The sequence below is a fragment of the Phragmites australis genome, chromosome 1 (assembly GCF_958298935.1).
Source record: "Phragmites australis chromosome 1, lpPhrAust1.1, whole genome shotgun sequence".
Lineage (NCBI taxonomy): Eukaryota > Viridiplantae > Streptophyta > Magnoliopsida > Poales > Poaceae > Phragmites > Phragmites australis.
Window position 1 is genome coordinate 24,706,179 of NC_084921.1, and position 22,730 is coordinate 24,728,908.

General features: G+C 44.9%; 1 protein-coding gene and 3 pseudogenes across 1 annotated transcript; all 4 read right to left on the bottom strand.

Annotated features, from left to right (window-relative positions):
- Positions 1-1,389: 1,389 nt before the first annotated feature.
- Positions 1,390-2,700, bottom strand: LOC133888393 (LOB domain-containing protein 40-like). Its single transcript, XM_062328618.1, has one exon. It carries the CDS (start codon positions 2,573-2,575, stop codon positions 1,619-1,621), a length of 957 nt encoding a protein of 318 aa, XP_062184602.1. The 5' UTR covers positions 2,576-2,700; the 3' UTR covers positions 1,390-1,618.
- Positions 2,701-10,402: 7,702 nt separating this feature from the next.
- LOC133883655 (uncharacterized) lies at positions 10,403-11,661 on the bottom strand (annotated as a pseudogene).
- On the bottom strand, positions 11,513-14,827 carry LOC133883664 (phosphoenolpyruvate carboxylase 2-like; annotated as a pseudogene).
- Positions 14,828-18,562: 3,735 nt separating this feature from the next.
- Positions 18,563-21,949, bottom strand: LOC133883672 (probable histidine kinase 4; annotated as a pseudogene).
- Between the last annotated feature and the right edge of the window lie 781 nt (positions 21,950-22,730).

Genomic DNA, 22,730 nt, shown 5'->3' on the forward strand with positions numbered 1-22,730 from the left:
TCTTTGTTTCGTCACTATTTTTATTTATTACCGCCGTATCCTTTGTATCATTTTACTCCTGGCATCATCTTAGAGTCGAAAAGGTCCACCTTAAACTACGGCTTTGTTCTCGTTTCAGTCGTCAACTATATAACTGTTCACATTGCATGCACTCTGTAACTATAAAGCAAGTAAATGCTATGGATGATGTTAAATGCCATTGAGTGACTTTTATGTGCTGTTAATCGAGGCTGCGTGGTTTGTGGCTGAAGAATGAAGTCAGGAAGATTGGAGCCTAGTTGACTCGACATAAGTTCTGCTGTCTTTACCCTCTATATTGCATTTGTTACAGTTTGAACAGTTTCAATATTGCTTGTTTGGAGCAACGCTTAATGCGTTTGTGATGCGGCTACCTTGAAGGTTAGCTTGCTGGCTGCACCATAATAATAATTGGTTATTTTATTTTTTTGCAAAACTCATGCACCTATCAACTCAAGAGCACAAGTCAGGTGTGAAAATATGTTGTTCAGTAGTACATTTTGCTTTGTAGCTCCGACCTTGTGGTTGAGTCCAGCAAAAGGAAATGCTGCATTTATACATACAGGAATGTTACTAGTCTTCTAAAATAGTAGATGTTCTGTCGATATGATGTCTGACAGACTAGTATTTTAGACTATAGATGAGGATCCCCTGTCTTCATGTGGAGTGGAGTCACGATGATTTCACTCCGTTGCGAGTCGTTGGATCTTAAAAGGATAGATAAGATTTAGTATTATAGTATTCTGTGAATAGTATTTAACTACTGGTTAATATATGTCACTCACTTCACACTTGTGAAGTCGGGACATCCGGGTCCTTAGACTTTTGTTTCTCATGAGTACAGTTTGTGCAAATATCAGTTACAAATTTTGTTTAGATTATCGTGCAAATTTCTGACTAACAAGACCAGGCTCAGGTGACAAGCTGCAAACCTGCAGCCGCGATTCTTTTTCTACGTGTGCCATAGCCCATAACATGCTTTTGCGTGTGCCACACACTGCTTCTCTTCAATATCCAAACATAATAAGATTGTGTTTATAAGAGTAAACAATTCGGCTGAATTAAAGTGATTTCGTTTGTGCACATGGAAAAACTCTGAATAGATACTTTACAGGGCTCCCAAACAGGCTTATGTGACATTTAGTCAAATCGTTATTCGCTGACGCAAATAAAAAATGTAACCCGCATAAGCACTATTAAGTGAGTTTTTTTGGTTTACAACTATATCAGTTTGTGCTAGTAAACATGGTAAACTATTCTCTTATTCCAAAAGGGAGGGACACCAACCCAAGTTAATTTAGATCACATTTTTCACTTTTGTGATTTCGTCGATTGTTGCTCGATTAAACAACTTTTGTGACAGCCAGGGCCAAACTTGGAAGAGTATCATTACATGAGCGAGTGTAGGACTGAAGAAACAAAGAACGAAATCCTACGAGGAGGCTGTGCAGTCCACCTTTACAATAAAAAAAGGAACGGTAAAAAAGAATAAACGAAACCTAGGAAACCTATTTTTTCTGATATGCTGTTTTCCTCCTGACACGGTACCAAAACTGTCTCCTATGCCCCTGTTAGGTGAGATGAGAAAGACACTGTCAGCTCACGCCGGCAGCTCGAGCCGCAGGCCGATGAGGCTCGACGCTGCGCTCAACCCGCTCAGGTCGCAGCGCGCCGAACGCGCCTGCTGCCTCACGGCGACCGGCTCGAACCCGAGCGTCAGCTCCAGCCCAACCTCCTCTTCTTCCTCATCCGCCACCTGGCTCACCGCCGGCACATGGCTCTGCTGCTTGGCCTGGCTCACGTGGGAGCCCGCGTCCACCTCGGTGTCCTCCGACCCCTCCCGCAACGCCATCATGTCATCGTCCTCCACGTGCTCGTGGCTGCCGGCGGACTCCTCCTCGTGCCTCAGCGCAAGGCCGTCGTCGTGCTCGTCATTACTCCCCCCGACGACCATCGGCTCAGGTTGGAGCTCCTCTGGCTGATGATCTTGCCTCGGAGTGCAGCTGGGAGACGCGCGCTTGTTGGGCTTAGCACCACCGGCGCTGCCTTTGTGGGGCTTCGACGTGGAAGACGACGACGCGCGCTTGAACCGTGTGCGGCCCCCGCGTGCGACCCGGAGGAGGTCGGTGGCCGAGGCGGCGTCGGAGTCTTTGGCGACGTGGCGGATGTCGCAGGCCCTGCTGCCGAGCGGCGGCGGGGCGGCCTCGCACTGGGACGAGACCTGCACGACGGGCTCCCCCTTGAGCACGGCCTCGACGGCGGCCTGGCACGCCTGCCATTGGCCCGACCAGAGCAGGCCAACGGAGCCGTAGACCGGGTTGACGATGCGGCCGCAGGCTTCGTAGAGCAGGGAGCGGAAGACGGCCGGGCGGAGGTGGTCAGAGCCCGCGGCGGCGAGGAGGTTGAGCAGCCCCGCGCGGCCGTAGAACTTGGCGAGGAAGACGGTGGCGTTGGCCTGCGCCTCGGGGGTCTTGATCCACTGCAGGCAGGGGCGGATGGTGCAGCCCTCGCTGCAGCCCTTGCGCAGCACCCGGCACCCGTTGCAGCTCATCCGCATCTTCGGTTCGCAGATCACTAGACTCCCTCCCACCCTATAAACTTGGCGCCGAAGTTGTTGGAGATCGATGGAAGTATTGGTGTTGATGTGAGATGATGAAAATGGTGGAGCGGGGACGAGAGAGGGTGGGCTGATTTTATAACTGGGTTGGGCGGGCGCCAGTGGTTCCGGAGAGTAGCTCAGCAAGGCGGATTCGGCGCCGCGGGGCGGAATGGATGGATGGAGCAAGAGCGTGCTTGCGGGGCCCACCGTGTGTTATTTAAATAATATTATTTTATTAGAAAATTATAAAAATAATATTTAAAATCTGATATTTACAGAAATAAATACTAGTTGACACTTTTTATAAAAAAAATTGATAAAATAATATTATTTTAAACAACTCCTTCGCGTCCTATGGATGGATCCTTTCCTGGTGTACAAACTAGCGGCCGGGGATACTTGTACTGCGAGCCTGTTCTATAATGTTGTATATACTTGTACTGCAAGACCGATTGGCGATTTGCTACTGTCCCAAGTAAACGAGGTGGCTTCACGAGTTCGTGGTGAGCAGCATTGATGTAATCCACCAAGATGTGCTTAGGTGGCACGCAATCGGGGCGGGCGATTCCAGTTCTCCAATTCTAGCTCAACTGGATTGGAAACTACCGAGTGAAGTTCGTTGCATGGAGATAACTCTGGCGGACCCCACGGCGCAGGAGAGCACATCTGACGTCAGAAGAAGATTCCTAGAGGAGGCCGCAGCGCGTGGCCTCCACGTCCCGTGGGCAGCCCGCGCGCCGGTATCTACCGCCAACACTGGAAAGAACAGAAAAGAAGCAGAAGATTATCACCTCCTCGATCTCATGCTTATCTGTTAGCAGCCACTCAGTGCTAATTCATTTTGTTTAACGATAACTAAGACTCCACTTTTCATATCAGCAATTTATTTTGTTACACTATAGCTGTTTAACAATAATTCTGAAAAAACATGAGGATTGATTAAAGTGGTTGATATATTGTATTGAACATCGAGGGTTTAATATATAAAGTACAAATGATTTGGATATCAAATAACTTTAGAGATAAAATGAAATTTAATCCTACCCTACCATAATAACCGGATCCTTATATATCCTATACCATATACTCTAATATCTCCCGCGGTTGTAGTGGGAGCGTCACAGACGATGAGACTGGAGAGGAAGACGAATGTCATCTCCTCACAGTCGAAACAACATGATGTAGATGCTGTGACTGGAGAAACCGACGAGTTGCTCATGCAAAAGGTAGCACTTTGTGCTGAAGTTAAGGTAGTCGAGAGCGAGGCTAGTAGTCGTGGTCGAGAATGCCACGCGTGAGATAGTTGTTATCGATGTAGCCGTAGTCGGGATTGCCATGGTCGAGGGAGCCACACTTGAAGCCACTGGCACAAGAGGCACCATGGAGACGGGTGCAAGGAGACCCTAGGGAAGAGGACGCGAACACGAACGAGGTGATCGTTGAGAAGAGGTTGATGCCGAAGTCGATATAGTCGAGGCGTGCACCAGGTTTGCCAAGCCCGGGAACACATCGGGGATGAAGGCACACACTGGTATTGCCAGTACTAGGCGTACGAAGGTAGGAAGTCCATCCATACGTTAGTGTCTAAGGGACCAGCAGAGAAGGCCTCAACGGTCGCGGTGTGCAGAGCGGCGAGGAGGAGAGCGCCAATGCAGCCCGCAGTTCCTCAAGTAAACAAAGAAGTCAGGAGGAGACTGCGATGTTGGCGATGAGGTTATACTAGACGAATGCGGTAGAGGGAGGCAAAACTAGCGGCCTGGAGCGGTGATGCCGGTGTCCAAGAGAGCGTGACGATATTGCTCGAAGAAGCTGGCGAAGAACACCCAATCGGCGTGATGAAGACCAAGGGTGCCGACGACTGAGGCGATGACGCACTGAGAGAGGCAACGCTGGTCGATCGAAGCGTCGTGGTGCATGGGATGGCGATGAAGGGTGACGGCGGGATCCTCCATTCGGCTGGACCACGCCAGGGAGGGCGCGGTAGCGCTGAGGAGGCACGGCCATGGGTGGCAGCATTGCACCTCGAAGCAACACAGAGGTAGCCCTAGTGCTCGAGATGATGGTACATGCGTACTTGAGGAGGACAGAAGCCAATGTTGATTGGCCAGGAGGAGTTGTGCGCGATCGGCTGATCAGACCAAGGGTGCGCCAAGGTTGTCATGATAGAGGCATCTCAAGAGGTGAAGGCATTGACAAACCGGCATGGAGAACCATACAGACGGAGTGGCGAGGCAATGACACGTGAGGGCATCCCTGTAGCGCTACATGCCCAGCCATGGTCGCAGATGGCCAAGTCGATGGAGGCATGGATGGGCGACGTGACATGATCGATTAGCCAGGCACGTGGTCGAGGACACGCGAGTGGTTGAGGCGAGAAACGACTATTGCATGGACAAGCAACTAGGTCCAGGTGCATGGAGGGACAGGCAGATTGGTTGACGTGGTCGGCGGACAGAGGCGCATGGATGGAGTGAGCAGGAGCACACGTCCTTCTCTAGCACGTCGCAAAGTTGCACGTGGAGGCCCAACAGTGTGGCGCACGGAGTGGTCAAGTGACATAGGTGCGTGGGCAGTTGACATGGTCAAGGCAGGTGACGCGTAGACATGCGCAAGGGCGCATGATCGAGGCAGGCAGAGATGGATGACGCACAGACAGGCGTGGGAGGCGTACGTGTGGAGAAGGGCGACGTAGATCTAGGCCGGGCAACCTGCCAGGCACGTGGTCACTGTAGCATGAGGGTGCATGCATGTGGACGGAGATGGCGCATTGTGCACGGAGCCAATGAAGTCCAGACGCGTGGAGGAGACAGTGATGTCGTGCTTAGGTTAGAGCAGAGGCACGCGATGATGATAGGCAGCGGGCGATGCAAACCAATCTAGGATTAGAAAAACCGAAGAGAAACGTCGATGAATGACCGACGAGAGAGAAAAATCCGATCAACAGATCAAGAAAAGACTATCTAGGATGGCTGATCAACACGATCGGTGACACAAATCCTAGGTACGGGTGGCGCCACCCCCGGTGGAGATCTTGGAGATCGATCTCCCGGGGGTGCACGGAGCAAAAGCTAGTGGTAGCTAGGTTTTGTGGTATATGATTAGAACCTAAACTCATGATACTATGAAAAAATATGAGAATTGGTTAATGTGGTTGATATATTGTATTGAGTCTCGAGGATTGAATACATAAAGTACAAATGGTTTGAATATCAAGCATCTTTAAAGATAAGATGAAATCTAATCATATCTTACTATAACAATCGAATATTTATATATCTATATCATATACTCTAACAAATTCTTCAATTTGTTTCAATAGATGAGAAGCCTTTGACAACTATTCTCCTTCCTACTCATATTCCATGGAAAAAAGGTACATTAGATAATAAATGAAAGATTCTAAAATCATCTACTGTCATTTCATTTTGTGATCGATGGAAAATTTATTTTTTGCTCCTTATATTTCCTGCATCCAAAACATATATGACTTATTAGGTACTCGGTAAGAAATACTTGTATCTCCAGAGCATGTCATTTTAGCAAGGTTATTTTTGCTTCTAGACTTAACATACTCCACATTTTTACTTACAGTTTCTTTTGCTCCATGTAACATTAGAGAGATATTAAGGACACAACTAAAATGAAATGTGCAATAAGAAAATATTTAGTAAATAAAGAGGTTGGAGCTTGTCTTTGTTGCCTAGATTAATAAAGTCAATCTAGAGTGCGACTTTTGTGTAATCTAAGTCGAAGTGCGACATGATTTTCGAGGATGGCTTTCTTTATCGCAATGATACTGAAATTAAAGGCTATTGTCAAGAAATGTTGCTTTTTAAGGGACGGCAAGAGAATTGCCGAGTATATATTAGGAGAAAGAAAGAAAAAAAAAACAAAGGTTCAGTACAACATCAAGGCTCCTAGAGAGAGTAGGAACTCATCCAAGCCTTGAGGACAAACCGTTCCCATACCATGGGAAAACATAGCTAGAGAGCTAGGAAGCGCTAAAAACAACATTTACAAGACAATAAAAACTAACAACTTAGATCGCCTCAAATATGAGCAAAAGCCAAGGTATGCATATCAATGTCCCCTTTTATTTTGTACGCCACCTCCAGCACAGTTATGCTTTCTCCTTCGAAAATTCTCCTATTTCGTTCTTTCCAAATGTTCCACTAGAAGTATAAAACTGCTCCATCAAATTTTTTCCGATGGTGCTTCTCAACTTTCAAGCGTGCTTTTTTCCACCATTATCCGACAGTGTTGTAGGCTTGGAGCTCTGGCAGGCCTGTAAACGACATCCAAGCTACAATTGTACAACCAAACTTGATGAGTGAAATGGCAGGTTTTGCATAAGTGTTTCAGCGTTTCTTCATGTGTTAGACAGAGCTTACAGTGTTGACGATGAGGCCAACCTCTTTTTGCAAGGTTATCCGCTGTTAGGATTTTACTTTGGATAAGTACCCATGCAAAGAATTTGCATTTTGGCTCGGTTTTCGCTTTCCAAACTGATTTCATATCAAAACTGATGTAATAACCTATGAACTGAATTCGGTAAGCACTCTTGCATGTGTTTTCTCCGTGTGGGGTCCATCTCCATGTGATTGTGTCCCTAAGATTAGGGCTTATGGAGTATTCATTAATTTCTTCCCATAGCAACACCAATTCCTCGAGTTCTTGACGAGTGGATAGATGTCCTAAGTGTGGAACCCAGTTATGATCAGTGAGACTTTTGTGTACCGTCGCATTCTTTCTTTTTGATTTTCCATATAAGGTTTTGGCAATGTTTTTAGGGGCCTAACCATTCACCCAACTGGAATGCCAAAAGGATGCTTTCCGGCTATCACCTATAGTGACCATGGTGGAAGCATGAAATAAGTTCCAATTTACCGACTTTGATGCCACATCCATCTTAGTCTTAAGGCTCTTGCAATTTTTTGGATATCTAAAATTCCAAGCCCTCCTAGCTCTTTTGGTTTGCACACTATGTTCCAATTTACCAGGCAGTGTCCTCTGCTAACATTTTCAGGTTCCTCTCCTTTCTAGGGAAAACTCCGACCTATTCTATCAATCCTCTTCGCCAGCCACTTTTGAAGGGGGAAAACAGTTAGATGATATGTGGGTTGCGAGGATAGCACCGTTTTTACAAGGGTTTCTCTCCCCGCTGTTGTTAACATTTTCCTTTCCATCCCGGCAGTCTACTTACCATCTTGTCCAGAAGTGGCTACATATCTGCTCTCCTGAGCTTTCTTGTGTGTAGTGGGAGACCAAGATATTTTGTGGGAAATCCGTTTATCTTTCTAGGGAAGTCATGTAGGACTGCACTTAGAGAAAGGTCCTGACAAACATATAGGTAGGATCTCTGCTTTGTTTAAGTTAGTGACCAGTCCGGAACATTTTCCAAAGGCTTTTGAAATCTCATTGAGTGCTATTAGGTCCCTTTGGTCAGGCTTTGCGAAAATTGCAGCGTCGTCCGCATATAGTGAACATCTCAGTTGTGCCACCCTTGGTAGAATTGGGCTTAAGATCCTATTATCTCCTGCCATAGCTATCAAACGCTGAAGCGGATCAATGGCAAGTAAAAAGAGCATTGGAGAGAGGGGGTCTCCCTGTCGGAGTCCTCTTTGATGTTTAATCACATTTCCGGGCTTGCCATTGAGTAGCATTCTTGAAGTTGTAGTTGCAAAAAGGTTTGCAATCCAATTTCTCCAATGTTGACCGAAGCCTAAAGCCTGCATAACCTCCAGCATATATGCCCAGTTGATTGAGTCAAAAGCTTTTGAAATATCTAGCTTAATAAATAGTGCTGATTGTTTTTTCCTATGAAGCTCTTTTATCATATTCTGCACATATAGAAAATTGTCCTGTATGCACCTTATGAAAGCACTTTGGCTTTTTGAGACCAAATCATTTAGCCTTGGTGCCAGGTGATTTGCCATTAGTTTTGCGATGATCTTCGCAACAATGCTAACGAGGCTAATCAGTATGAAGTCCTCAACTCTTGATGGGCCATCCTTTTTTGGAAGAAGTAAAATGTTTGCACAATTTGCCAGCCACAATCTTTTAGTTTTCAGATTGTAGAAGCCTGTTATCACAGCGATCAAGTCCTCTTTTATTATGTTCCAGCATTTCTTGTAGAAAATGGCAATGAAACCAGCAGTTTAATCAAGAAATGTTGTCATTTGATTAAACTTGACTATATTGGTTAATCATTTACTTCGTTTTCTTATAGCTACGACAGTCTGCTTTGTGGTACTTGTTGGTAATATACCCTAGAGGCGATCGAGTTTGCGGATTGGATCTGCTAATGGGCTTTAATGTTGATTAAAGGACCATTAGGGTTTAGAGTCATAATGGGCTTTAATGTTGATTAAAGGCCCATTAGCGTGCTCTATATAAGAATAGGCAGGGCCAAGGCGCATTGAGTTTTTCAGAAAAACAGATATTGCCATCAAAAACCCTGGCCGCCTCCTATTCCCGAACTCCCTTCGAAACCCTAGCCGGGCGCGCGGTGCTAGCACACTGGCGCACGTCGATTCCATCCTTGTACGTGTGGATACCGTAGAGGCGCTGCTACTATTGCGGTGCTGATCTGCTCGGGACGTGCTCGGGACGAGGTTGACGGTCGACTACTTGACGCGCACGACGTTGGATTGGTCTGCTCCAACTCTTCTTCCGCTGCACTGCTCATCAAGTGGTAACGATTCATGATCCCCTACTCGCATGGCTTCCTGGTTGAATGCGGTAGAGAAAATTTATTTTATGCTAGCGTAGCCTACCCGCAACCCTTGAGTACTCACCTAGTCACCTTACCTTCCTATGCAGGAAAAAGACGAGCAATTAATACATCAGGAAGTGAAGCTAGCAAGGTTAAATGTTTGGTTATTTTGCCTTTAAAGCTTGAAATAGATCTGTATATCAAAAAGCTTTAAATGGATGTATGTTTTTTGTCAAAAGAGTACGTATAACAATTTTCTAGCCTTCCTTCGACTCTATTCCTCAACAGTAACATAGAAAACGAAAATGCCAGTTGGTCGTCGTCTTCGTAACAGGTACGGTAGGCCTAATATAGATGTCAAAATGCGGCGGAAGCTTTAACTGCAGCGAAAGTAGACCTCACAAGGAAGCTAAAAACCAGAAGTATAGGGCTCGCGGTGATTGAAAAAAATCAATATGAAACAAAGATCTAGGCTTACTTGATTCGCAAGGCCGGCACTAAAACTAAATTCTTTCAATTGCATGCAGCTGCGAGACAGAGGAAAAACTACATCCAAGTACTTCGGTCGGATGATGGACCCATCTACTCTGCAGAGGATAAGGCTCAGGCCCTCCTCTCCCACTTGAGCCAGCGGTTCAGCCCACCCTTCACTAGACATCGCACGTTGGATTGGAACGCGTTGAATATCCAGCCCACAAATCTTGATCGCATCGAAGAGCCTTTTTCAGAAGACTAGTTTTCTACCTGTGCCTCGCAACAGATGCTAAAAGTTTTTTAAATAAAAATCTACAGAATTATCATAACCAACAGCTAAAACTAGACCATCCCGTAGTTCAGCAAGTTCATCGTGGCTTGCATGTTCATTTCCAACCACAATTATTTTTGATGTGACATCCTAAACAGTAAAAAGATGATTTGGTGCATAAAAGTCTATTAGATAGTCTGGGGTCCACTACAAACAACAGGCTCAAGAAACATCCAACTATGTAACACTTGTCACTACAAATATAAACAACCAGAAAACATGTGATTCACAATTTCTTATTCAACTTAATAAGCATTCGCCTAAACTTGTAATATTATCCTCTGAGCATTGTGCTATATGTCCTATACTCATTAATTCAGAAATATGTTGGATAGATGTATACTAAATATCTAGTGATGGCACAGAGAATATGGGAAGGCTGACATCACAAATTCTTACCGCGTTCAACATATTGCTGGAAAGAGCAAGCAACGCAATGTTTTGAGCTTGTTTTAGAAGGAAAATGCCACATACTGGATGATCAAACTTTCTTCTCCAACGGAGGCACACGAGAACAATGGTGCCGTTAGAATAGTGAAGATTCCATAGTCATAGTGCCACTCCTGCCATAGGTTCAAGAGGGAAATCGCGCCACCCTGATCCTAAGTCGAGATAGCCTTGGAACCATTTTATATTTTTGCCGTAGTCTCATCTCCTGACTCAAGGCAAGTCGAGTGTGGTGATCCAGACCTACTTGGAGAACATGACTGATAAGGTTTTGTTGCCACTTTATTTACCAAATCTTTTCTCTTTGTGCTGCTTTCCTTGATAACAATGTTATCAAACTCAGAGTGGTAGTGAAGGAGCCTTGCCTTTGCAGTCACGAATAAATGCTATGCTCTAACTGGCCTCCACCGATAACAGTGTCACAAGCTCGGGCAACAAAAATCCCAAGCTCCATCATGTACAAACCCAGCTCCTTAACGAGATCACCAAGATTTTCAATACCATCATCTCACCCATAGGCTCCTCAAATCCATCAACAGCATGTGCCTTCTCAGGACAAACAAACCCATTGTTGATTCTTTCGTTGTTGTTCATTGACCGTAGTAGGTGGAGTTTACCTGAATGCCTTAGGAGCTGCGCAAATGAGGAGACAGACCGATCGAGCTTCTTCAGAGGCACGTCATTGCCCAAACCATGCTTTTGAAATTACACATGGAAACAAATAAATCCAGAGGCGCATTGCAATTTCCAGAGTAGGGAAGAGGATTAGAGGCACGGGAGGGAGAACAAGACAGACGATAGGGAGGATAGACGGGGTACCTTGAGTTGGGCTTGTGTGGGATGGTCCATGAGGGCGAGGCAAGCCAAGGGGAGGAGCCGCCGCCGGAAGGTGATTGCGCGTGGAGTGCCGGCGATGGCCAACAACCCCGACCCACCTCGATCGAGCTTGGTGCTCACGGTGGCCAAAGTGGCCAAGATGCAGTGATGGCCGTTATCGTCATCTGGGGTCTCCGGCGATAAGAGAAGGGTTAGATCGGAGATGATCTTAGCGATGTCCAATGTCATCGATGTCACCATCTACGCCATCGCCGTGACTTGGAATCTTGCGGAGGCTAAGGCCCTTGGGGTGAGATGGAGACAAAAGGCACAGAAGGCGACGCCACCCTGTGTCTTTGGCGAGACGGCAATGCCTTTTTGGGCTGCAGTAGTTCCCCACGAGCTCCCCACCGTTGCCGTTCGGGCCATACTTCCTCGACCTCCCCCTCTTCTTCTTCACAAGCTCCCCACCGCTGCCGCCGACAGCGCCGCCGCTACTACCACCACCGTCGGCACTAGGATTCTTGTCTAATGTCAAGCCTCACAAGGCACAGGCCAAAGGTAGAGAGACTTGGCGCAAGAAGTCTAGAAGGCTTCCGTCAGCAATTACACAGTCACAACAAGCACAGAGGGACATGTAGCATAGCTCCAGAGGCTCTAAGAACTGCAAGAGAGACAGTTGCTCAGGTAAATGGTCGATCGAAAAAGTAATAAAGAAACAAACACACAGTTCAAATTATACAGTCCAAAGTTGATCTGCTCAACATTAGTAAGAGTAGATTCTTCATGAATGTCATAATATCCACTGGATAATAACTGTCATGCGAGTATTAAAGCTCATCCCTTACATCATCGAGAATAACCCGATATGGCTCACTTGGAGAAACCTTCTTCCAGAACTCTATATTACAAAAAGAAACAAAGGTTAGTATCATAATACTGTGTTGGTTATGCGGAAAGCCAACCAAAATTTGATATTGTGTGAAAAATTGTAAATAGCAAACAGTGTTAGAATCCTTAATCGACACTTACCTATATAGTGCTTTGCATCTTTCTTTGTGGAGCGGTGTAACTCATCTGCTTGCGCACGAAGCTCATCATTGCATCGCCACATAGATAACTGTGAGAATTTGCACAACATTTTCAGTATGCAATGCTTGTTAGTTCATGTAAGTGTAACAAGAGATAAAAGAAGAAATTAAGTCATTTCTACCTCAAACATCAGATCCTCGATCTGTGAGCAATAGAGATTTGCAGCCATCATTCTAGTGAGCAAGCAGACATCCCTTGTAACCTCTGGTGTCACTCTCAGATTTCCTAAATTGGTTACAAGTGTTAGACTGGAACAGACAATGCAATCGCAGGAGAACAATATAAAGTTGCCGCTTGCTTACCATCACGATCTCCTCCCATCCAAGAAGAGAACTGAATGAGAGGGTCGTTATAGAGCACAGACTCATCTATTCCAATGTCCTTCAAGGCAGTATCCAGTTATCCACACGGTGTAAAACTTTGGAACAACTTTACATATCGCTTCATGGAAGTAACTCATACCAGCCCGCATTTCATCTTTTGGAGTGGGCTGGGTTGTTCTGATCTCATCAGTTCTAAAGGCTGCTTGAATCTGAAAATAAGGGATGAAAAATCATATTTTATTATTAAACTACCAATAAACTTAGGTGGTGTACAAGAACATAATAACTTCTATCTTGAGCCTCAGGCTAAAAAGAATTTATATGCTATATATATGCTGATAAGATCAATGCACAGTTTAACAAACGAGAGCTGAAGAAATTCGAAACATAGTGAAGGTGCTATCTTTTATAAAACATAAGTCAGATTCTCAGAATATAGGTTCTCTGTGTTACCTCCCTCTGGAGAGCCTCGTCAAGCTCTTGTTTGTCATCTGGTGTGATGTCCTTCGAGTACAGTTGAACCAAACAATTCCTTATCCTATAATCTAATTTGGAGCATGAAAATTAGAGAACAGAAATTATGTCATGCATTCATGTTAGACCTCAAGGCATTCTTATTTACCTTGAGTGCTTCTGAAGCAGGGACCTCCTTACTGATTGTGTTGGATGCGCAGTCAAAACCAAGTTAACAGTCTGATTCTTCAAGGCATCAAACATCTCTACCGGTGACTTCTTCAGATCAACTACAAGCCTCTTAAAAGTTTTCTCGATGTCAGATTTAGTCAGTGCCGAGTGCTCATCAGCAAAGTCACCCTTCTTGAGCTTGATTCTCCTCCGATAAGCAATTTGGACTTCCTCAGCCAAGTTGGCCAAGTTACGCATGTGTGAAAATGCTTTGACAATGATGATTGAGTCACGAGGATCCAAACTCATCAACATGTTGCCAAGTTCATCGAGCCTTTGATAGTCATGATTCCTTTCATACTCGGCAGCTATCTCATAGCACTCTTGGACCTATATAGCAGAGAGAAACAATTCATATTTGCATATCAATGTAAAAATGTAACTACAATTCTTGCTCTCTAATCAATTAAACAAAAAAATCTTACAAGACCCAATCAATCACTAAAAGGCACAATAAAACTTTGTCCTTTTCATGTGTGCAGAAGGGATGCAAGTTTGCAACTAAGTCAATGAACAAACAAAATTCAGTATCCATCATCGTTCTCAAGCAATTGTTAACCACACCCTTGTCTTACTCATGGGGACAAACAGAACTAAGCTGCTAAGCAGTAAGTGTTTTAAAACTTATGGCCTGTTTAAGCAAATCAAATTTTTGTTTATAATTCCACTTGGCAAACAAGATCAACTCAAATTTGACTTGTGCAGACAAACAGTCAAATCCAATGCAGATAATCTTACAGGACAACACTCCAAAAGCAAAAGCAGCAGTTGAGCACCCTACAGCTAAATTTGGCACATAAAGTTAAATCAAATGAATTCCCAACTTTACCACCAAAATTATCTAATCAGTCTCCAAGACGCAAAGCTGACAAATTCTAACCAAATTTCCCTTTAAAAATATCAAATCAAACACAAACCACTACAAATTTAGCCCGGTACAAACGCTAATCCAAAACAGCAACGCTGCTCATCGCCATCGCTTTCATCCTCAATGCCCTCACCTTACTGCTTCCCTCCAATTCTACTCCATTCCACTCCTGCACCTCCTCGAGGGCACCACCTTTCAGATCCTCTTCAGTCACCTTCTCCTCCTGATGCAATTGCTCATCGACAGCGGTGGACGCGGCGTGCTCCTCCTAGAAGAACTCCTCCTGGGATGCACGCAGTGCCTCATAGATGGCCTCAAGGCACTTGTCAAAATCGATCTCGCCCGTGCCCCCACCGTCGCCTCCGACACTCTCGACGTTGTGCCTCTGCCGCATGACCACCTTCACCATGAGGAAACGCCGCTCCCGGTCCCACGGTGGCGGTACGACAGGCGTGGGCATGGATAGTTTCTTCTTATCGGAAGTAGACTTGGCGCCGGTAGCTGTCGGGGACTTGACGTGCTTGGACGGTGTCGAATGCGGGGGAGGAGAGCTCGGAATGTGTGAGGAACCATCCAAACGGTATTCAAATTAATCATTAGGCAAATCATTTTTCATAATCACAACCTCGACGATTAATCAGAATGCCATCCCGGTAGTCCCGGCACGTGTTTTATGCCCAAAAATGGAACACATGCCTTTCCAGCATATACATCACAACAAAGCTTAAGAAAGAGCGAGTAATTAACATTATACTACAAGTCTTTAGACATGCAGTTGTTTCCACAATTTACAACAAAAAGAAAACAACAACTACGCGGCGGAAGAAAACTATACAACAAAAGGATATGGAGCCACATGCCCTTAGGCTCCATACCAAAACACTGAGTTTTGAGTAGAGTGTGCACTCCTGCCCGCCACCCTGATGGGCAGGCACAAAGTAGCTAAACAACGCCTCTTCCTCGCCGACCTGTGAACCTGCATCAACTTAAGGGCAGCACCCTGAGTACGAAGGTACTCGCAAGTCTTACACAATATGGGTACACATATTCCTGACTCCAAGTATCATGCATTTAAGCTGGTAACAAGACTTAAAAATGGTTAAGTTAATTAAGCGGTAAGCATCCTAGACATAGGTGTGAGCAACTAACTTAACCAACTTATATGAAACTACCCTACCATAACCAACAACTGAGCATATGTAAATGTAACAGTAAGTATATCAATGTGAACAAGTGCCAACTCGAACCACCAACCACCAACCATCATACCCAGACCATAATCACATGCCCAACCATCAACCTCATGCCATCATCCACAAACCACAACGAGAACTCTACGACCGGGTGCAGATGAAACAATAGCATGCTCATGACTGAGAACGTGACAATTCAAACTGTTTATACACCCTGCAGGGGGATACTCCTGGACCCACACGACACGAGGACCATTTGAATTGTGCCACCGACCAAAGTGCACACAAGGGGGTACTCGTGACAACCTTTCCCAACCAGCCCCAACCGTGTGGGGGCATGCATCGCTCGATGCGGCGATACTAGAACTACTCCTAAAGCAAACTAGTACCACTTACAAGCCAGTTTGCTCACACCATTGATGTTCACACCCACAATGCCATAGCTGTGAAGGTATTCGGCTCACCTTACCATTAGATCGGCATGTGGTGAGTAAGGTAAGTGCTAAAGCCAACAACCCCGATGATCGGCCTTAAACGATGCAAGCAGTCTATGGTGCTCGGGTTTTCTCTCCCGACCTACCCCCTAGACTTTCCACCGAGGCAGACAACACCTTTAACACCGCCCACATCTCGTCTCATACTCACCACTCACCAACCATACCATCACCAACAACATGTAATTGTAAACAGTAGTAGATCCTATTCTCGCGAACAACGGAGAAAGCTGTCGTTCAACTTCTACCAAAATACCTAAGCATTGCTAACCATAGCAAAGACCTTTAGACATCGACATAACCTCTAGGCTTCAAGGAACACACATGAACTCATGACCAATGTAGAAGAATGCAACGGCATAGGTTCTACCGAAGGATAACCGACACATGCATACATACATAAGCATAGATAACACTTTAGACTTTTAAGTTAACACGGTGCAATATGATAGATGCTTGCCTTACTGCCCTGGATCAGAAAGATACGGCACGACGGGATCGCCTTCGGCCTCCGGAATGTATAAATATACGAACAAATGTAAATGCATGAAAATATGCGAGTTCTAGCGGTGGTAGAGTGCCAAGGCTCAATTACATATGTAAAAGATCACTAAAGTGTTAGGGTTCCGAAGTTCGAAACCCCAAACAAGCAACCCTAACTCACCCTAGCTTCTGTGTACTGGCGGTCAGACCGGCCCCTTGTGGCGGTCAGACCTCCCCCACTCAGTAGGTTCTGGCCCTCGGTAGTCAGACCGGCCTTTTGTGGCGGTTAGACCGCCCCATGGCGGTCAGACCGACCCAATGGGCGGTTGGACCGCCACAACTCAGTGGCAAAAGCGGTCAGACTGCCAGCACGGCGACAGAAACCCTTTTTAAAACTCTAGACTTTTGAGGGGCCGCCGACGGAGATTTCGGCAAAAATTTTGAAAACGGTTTGGACTAAAATAACTCTAGGACGTATGTGAAGGTTTCACGCGGACATTTGGATGACATCCGTGGCCCAAACGTGTAGAACCCATAAAGTAGATCTATAACTGGAAAAGTGGGGTTCCGTGGCGAAAAACTAGATGCCGACCGATTCGACTGCGAAAATACAGAAAGAGGGTATCGGGATGTTCACCTTGTCATTGGAGAACTTTCTAGCGAATCACTTCTCCGCCGGAAAGCTCCAAACTCCAAATTCCAGCTTCCGGAAGGTGGGCGTGCCTAGGGGGAAGAAAATGGTGAATACCAGCTCGAATCTTTTGAAACGGCGAAAACCAAATGGATGGATGAGTAGCTCTTGAGCGTGTGGTCATGTGGGTACCACACACGTACCTCGGCTTCGCTTGTAGTGGCGGGAACCAAGGGGGAATGGGGAGAGCTTGAGAGAGAGAGAGGAGCACGTGGGGAGTGAGGGAGGAGAGAGAGAGGGTGGGCTGCCCCTTTTGAGTGATAGAGAGAGATATTTCCTTCATGTGGGCCCCACAAGTTAGAGTGAAAGTCCGATTTTGCTTCTAATTCAATTCTCTCTCCAATTTTCTTTCCGCTCCCCTCATTAATCCAAATCGAGGTACGGTGGAGCTCCAAAAACTCGTGAAATTTTCATGTTGTGATTTAAATCCTTAGGAAATCCTAATTGCGAATTCGCAATTCAAATTTCAATCTGGCGATCGAAAGTTATCCAGATTCAAATATGAAGCTAATGATGCATGTTCAATATTAAACATGCAAATTTTGAAATTTGGGGTGTGACAGGATGCTGGGGTGCGCATTCTCAGATGCGTGCGAGAATTGTGCACGTGAGGAGTAGGGCAACTTTGACAGCGTCCCCACCCCACCCGATGTCAAGGCTGTTAGAGAAGAAGCGACCCTCGCCGATGGTGATGAGTGTGGAGGCTGTTGAGGTGGAGGTGAGCGCGGAGTGAAGGGAGGAAATGAGGGGCGAGAGGCGAGCGTGGAGTAGAGTGTGGAGTGGAAAGGGAGGATCTAGAGTTGGCGAGGGGGGTCTAGAGAGCGAGGGTCTGGGCGGAGAAGATGGGGGCGGGGCTGGCAGCGGATGGGGCGGGCGGCGATTTTGGGAGTGTGGCGAAGGAGTGGGGGTGCCGTTTGGGAGAGTAAGAGCAATGCAGGTAGACAAGCGAAGAAGAGATCGAACAGTGTGCGTCGGGCGGACAAACGGAATGGGCAGAAGAATCTGATGGGGGGTGGCGGCAAGGAATACGCTGGGTGGACGAAACATACCTTATTGCTTTTTTAAGATATAGTTTTTTGCCTATGCGTTGTAACGGGTGTCAAAATTTTATTAAACAAAAGTGGCATGACACAACCATGGTAAAAGAACATTGAGGTATTGTCAGACTGGAAACAGTGTCAAAGTGCCAAAGAGATGTACATTGTACTCACAGGTGGACTGACGGGAATGCAAATATTCATGGTAGTGCGAGCACTTCATCTTTGCATCGTATGAAAACTATAGTTTATAAATCTAGCATTGGATCCTTAAATCCTAATATCTTCGGTGTTATATCAGTTGTCACCAATTGCAGCTACCTAAATGTACCAATAAGAACGAATTTTTGTTATCAAATTAACTAAGCTTGTTCACATAAAAAACATTGGAACATTCAGAAAAATGGTTTGGGTTTGAACATGCCATGACAAACAATTAGTAATATTCAAATTTGTCAGAACTATATACTGGAGATTAAGAAGATGATAGATAAATACAATATCCAAATGAACACTTCAAATAATGCCTTCAATACCCAAAAAATCCTTCACAACCTTTTTGAGTACATGATGCAAGAGAATTAAAATACTGGATTACACACCAATACCAGACCTCAATGAGAAATACATAAAGGAAGATGGATCGAGATGCCTACCTTTGGCAAATTTTGGATGGCAGGACTTCTAAAGAAATTCTGAAGACCTATAGCCTTTTACTTTTGCTTTAGTTTCAGAGGAAGGGCAAAAACATGCAGATTACATTTTGTTCATATATTCCATTCAGCAGTTATTTTTCCACTCATGGTTTTGTGTTCCCTATCTAGATTGACGCCTATGATTCGTTGTTGCAGTTGTTGTCTTCTATTAGGATATGTTTATAAAATCCAATAATTTTGTGATATTATGAAATCATTTTCTAGACAAATCTACAAATATGATTTTTCATGTTCCAAACTAAATATTTTGAAAGCTATTGCTAGTCAAAGTTTTTAAAGTTTGATTGAACCTTGTCCAAAACATCATGTTTTTACTCTCTGACGAGTAATTAACTGCGACATGCAACAATTGTAAATAGAAAACATGGGAAAGTGGTTAATAGCATACTGCAATCATTGACAGTGTGATTCATGCCTTCAAACTATGATGTGAAATTGCATGCAAAAAAGATGAAAGAAAGAAAAGTAGATGACATAGAGGAAAGGGAAACAAAAGACCCTCAAAAGTGGAGTATTAGAAAGAGAAATCATCTAAAAAAAGGTAAGTTTTTTACAGTACGAAAAAACCTAAACTTTTTTTGATAGATTTTGGTTCAACTTTGGCTTCTGTTGCAGGATTTGAGTGGTCTGCTAGATGAACTTGTATAAAAGTATGTCCCCTTTCAGTGAACTGTCACAAAATAAAGACGGTACAAAAACAAAAAATCAAATGTAAACTTATGGTAGCAATGAACTTTAGTGTACTAAGTAAACATTGTACAGCATTTTCATAAAACAGAGTTGTTCCATTCATATTTAGATAAAATAGCCTTAATCAGGTTCCCCACTAAGTTTGTAATTATCTGTCGAAACTTTGTAGGATCACCCAAAACGATTTCAGGAACTCTTTCAAAGAAATATAAGCAAGCTATAATTTTGCAGAGTAAAAGGAAATTAGTAAGGACAAGACAAGAGGTTAAACATGCAGGATGCATGACAACAGTGCAAAGAGCTTTATGGAAATCGGCTAAATTAAGAGATGTTGATGCAAATGATGCATGGTAATGCCTTATTGCCATGTGCTCTCTCTCCAATCATTACTAAAGTCAGTTGGACTAACATCAATCCCCTTTTCTCTTGATTTGGAAAAAAATAACGAGATGGCATCATCAAGGATGGATCTCACGTCAAATGGTACCAACTCGAGATCCAACTTGCCAGCTTCAATTTAGCTCTATCAAGTACTTCATTGATTAGAGATATTAATGCTTTTCCGCAGACTTGAGCAGTTTGCACATAATCCCTTTAGGTTGACTTTAGGTCTGTGTTTAATAACATATCAAGCATTCCTACACAAACAAGAAAAGGATTCATCATCGCATTTCCGTTTATGAAAAGAGTAACATTAACACTAAGATCAAATGTGTTGTTGGATCAAAAGAATTACCAAGGACACAATTCATGGGCGTTCTGATCTCATGACAAATAGTTGCAAGGAACTATCATTGATAAACAAGAGCATTTTAGATAAAAAAGTTTGGTGCAACTGAATTAAACCTGAGATTTGGCAAAATCGGCAGCTTCTACCTGTTTTTTTCAGCTCTTCCATTTTCCAGCAATCTTCCTTGACATTATCATATCGTCTCCAAGTAGCATACAATATGTAGCCCGCAAGCATCCATATAACAAAGGCACCAGAAAGTGTAGTAATTGCGGACCATGGCATGAGATTTTTTTCTATATCTGCAAATATTTATGAAGATGGGATATAAAATTATATCATTTCAAAATATCATATGAGAAAATCAATCATCAGTGCAAACATTACCTGCAAATCATGTGATGCTTTCTGAATGGATCGCCAAACTCTAGCATGCAAATGTGCGATGGTGAGGCGCTACCAAGAGGAGCTTCAGACCTATACATGAAAAAAGGATTTGAATTGTTTGTGACATCATAAACATTCACCACCCATTCTTGATTGCCTGCTAGCTGCCTCAACAAATTTTCCACTAATGACTCTACGTCAAAAGCACCCCCAAGATATCTGAGGAATAAATAGTGAAATATTATTAAAAAATAACAGCAAGGTTACCATTTTTGCCCATGATGTACTACAAATACTAATGTGAATAGTTATGTATTTGTAAACCTTTGGTTTTCTGACATGGTAACACATGCAATAGCTCTATTGTGGCTTTGACCATAATTTCTATTGAAGTTTGTTCTTTATGAGTATCTCACAGCCCTGCTTTCAATTCTAGAGTCAATAACAACTGTTTTAGCCAGTGCCCAATGAGAGCATTGCGCTTTCAGCCTTTCACCACTAAAACATAACATAATGTTGCAGAGTGTGAACAGCCACAGGCAACTAAATGGCAAACCTTTATTGAAAAACAGAGTTGAACCTCACCCTGCGGTAGTAGCAACACAATCCTCCACCTTGGCATCAGCAGGAAGATCCACAAGATAGACATGAAACGTCAATACAACACCCAGGTGATTCGATATCAGCTAGAACAGGCGCGTAAGAACTGCCTTCCCAGTTTCCCTCGACCTCAAGATGTTCTCCCGGTCCTCCTGCGGCATCATAGATAATAGACCACACGCCAAAGTTTTGAACCAACACCACCATAGAACAATCTCAACCCAAGAAATGAACGAAAGTATCGCTGCAGACCTCGCCGAACATCATGTCAAGCCCCTCGATGTAGGAGACGGTCTCCTGCGAGTAGATCACCGGTGAGTACTCGTCCTGCATTGGGGACGACTCATGCGGACACAAAATTAACTACATGCACAGAGCAGAAACCACTACTCGCACTGCTAGTAGAAAAGAATCAAAGCACATATCGTGAAGCCGCAAGAGGCTCACTTTGGTAGTGGAGCTCGGCGTTCGATTGACAGAGATGGCGAACTGGTCGTGCAGCATGCGGGCGCACTCCTCGCACATGCTGATGAGCCCCTCCTCCGTCTTGCGCAACGCCATGCGCCAGAAGCGCTAGTGCAACCTCGCTTATAACGCCGCCACCGCCAACACCCACAACACCACCGCCACCCTGCTCAGCTTTACCTTCACGCATCACCTCCCCTTCCCCCTCCTTCCTCGCCTCCTCTACCACCGTCGGTGCTAGCACTAGCACCGACACCCCTCCTCCCACCCCCATCCCAATTCCCCGCTACCACCACCATGTAGATCTTGACGGGGGTGGGAGGGGCGGCGGCCCGTGGGCGAGGAGGAAGTGGAATCGAAGGCAGAGGCGAGGGAGATGGAGAGGTGGGAGGTGGAGGAGGAGGATGGGGAGAGGAGGGCGAGAGTGAGCATGAGGAGGAGGATCAGGAGGGGAGGTGGCGGCAGTGGTAGCGGGGTGAGGAGCGGACGCGTAACGCGCACAATTCGTTGGGTGAATTAAGGAGACCAGATGACTGGGCGAAAGTGAGCGATCGGAGGACACAGTGTGGAGCAGAGCGGGTGAGCAGAGGAATCCCAGAAGGATATTCTGGTGGATGGATCACACCTTACTGTTTTTTAAGTAGGAGAGAAGAAGAAATTAGAAACACCATCTTCTCCATGCCGCATGACAAAGCCATGGGGCCAGACGGATTCACCATTTCTTTCTTTCAAGTAGCTTGGGACATTATTAAGCATGATATCACGGAGGCCTTCAGAAGCATTCACGAACTACAGCTGGACAATTCAGACTCCTAAACTCAACATGCATCAACCTCCTCCCCAAGAAATTAGATGCTATTTGTGTGTCCAATTATCA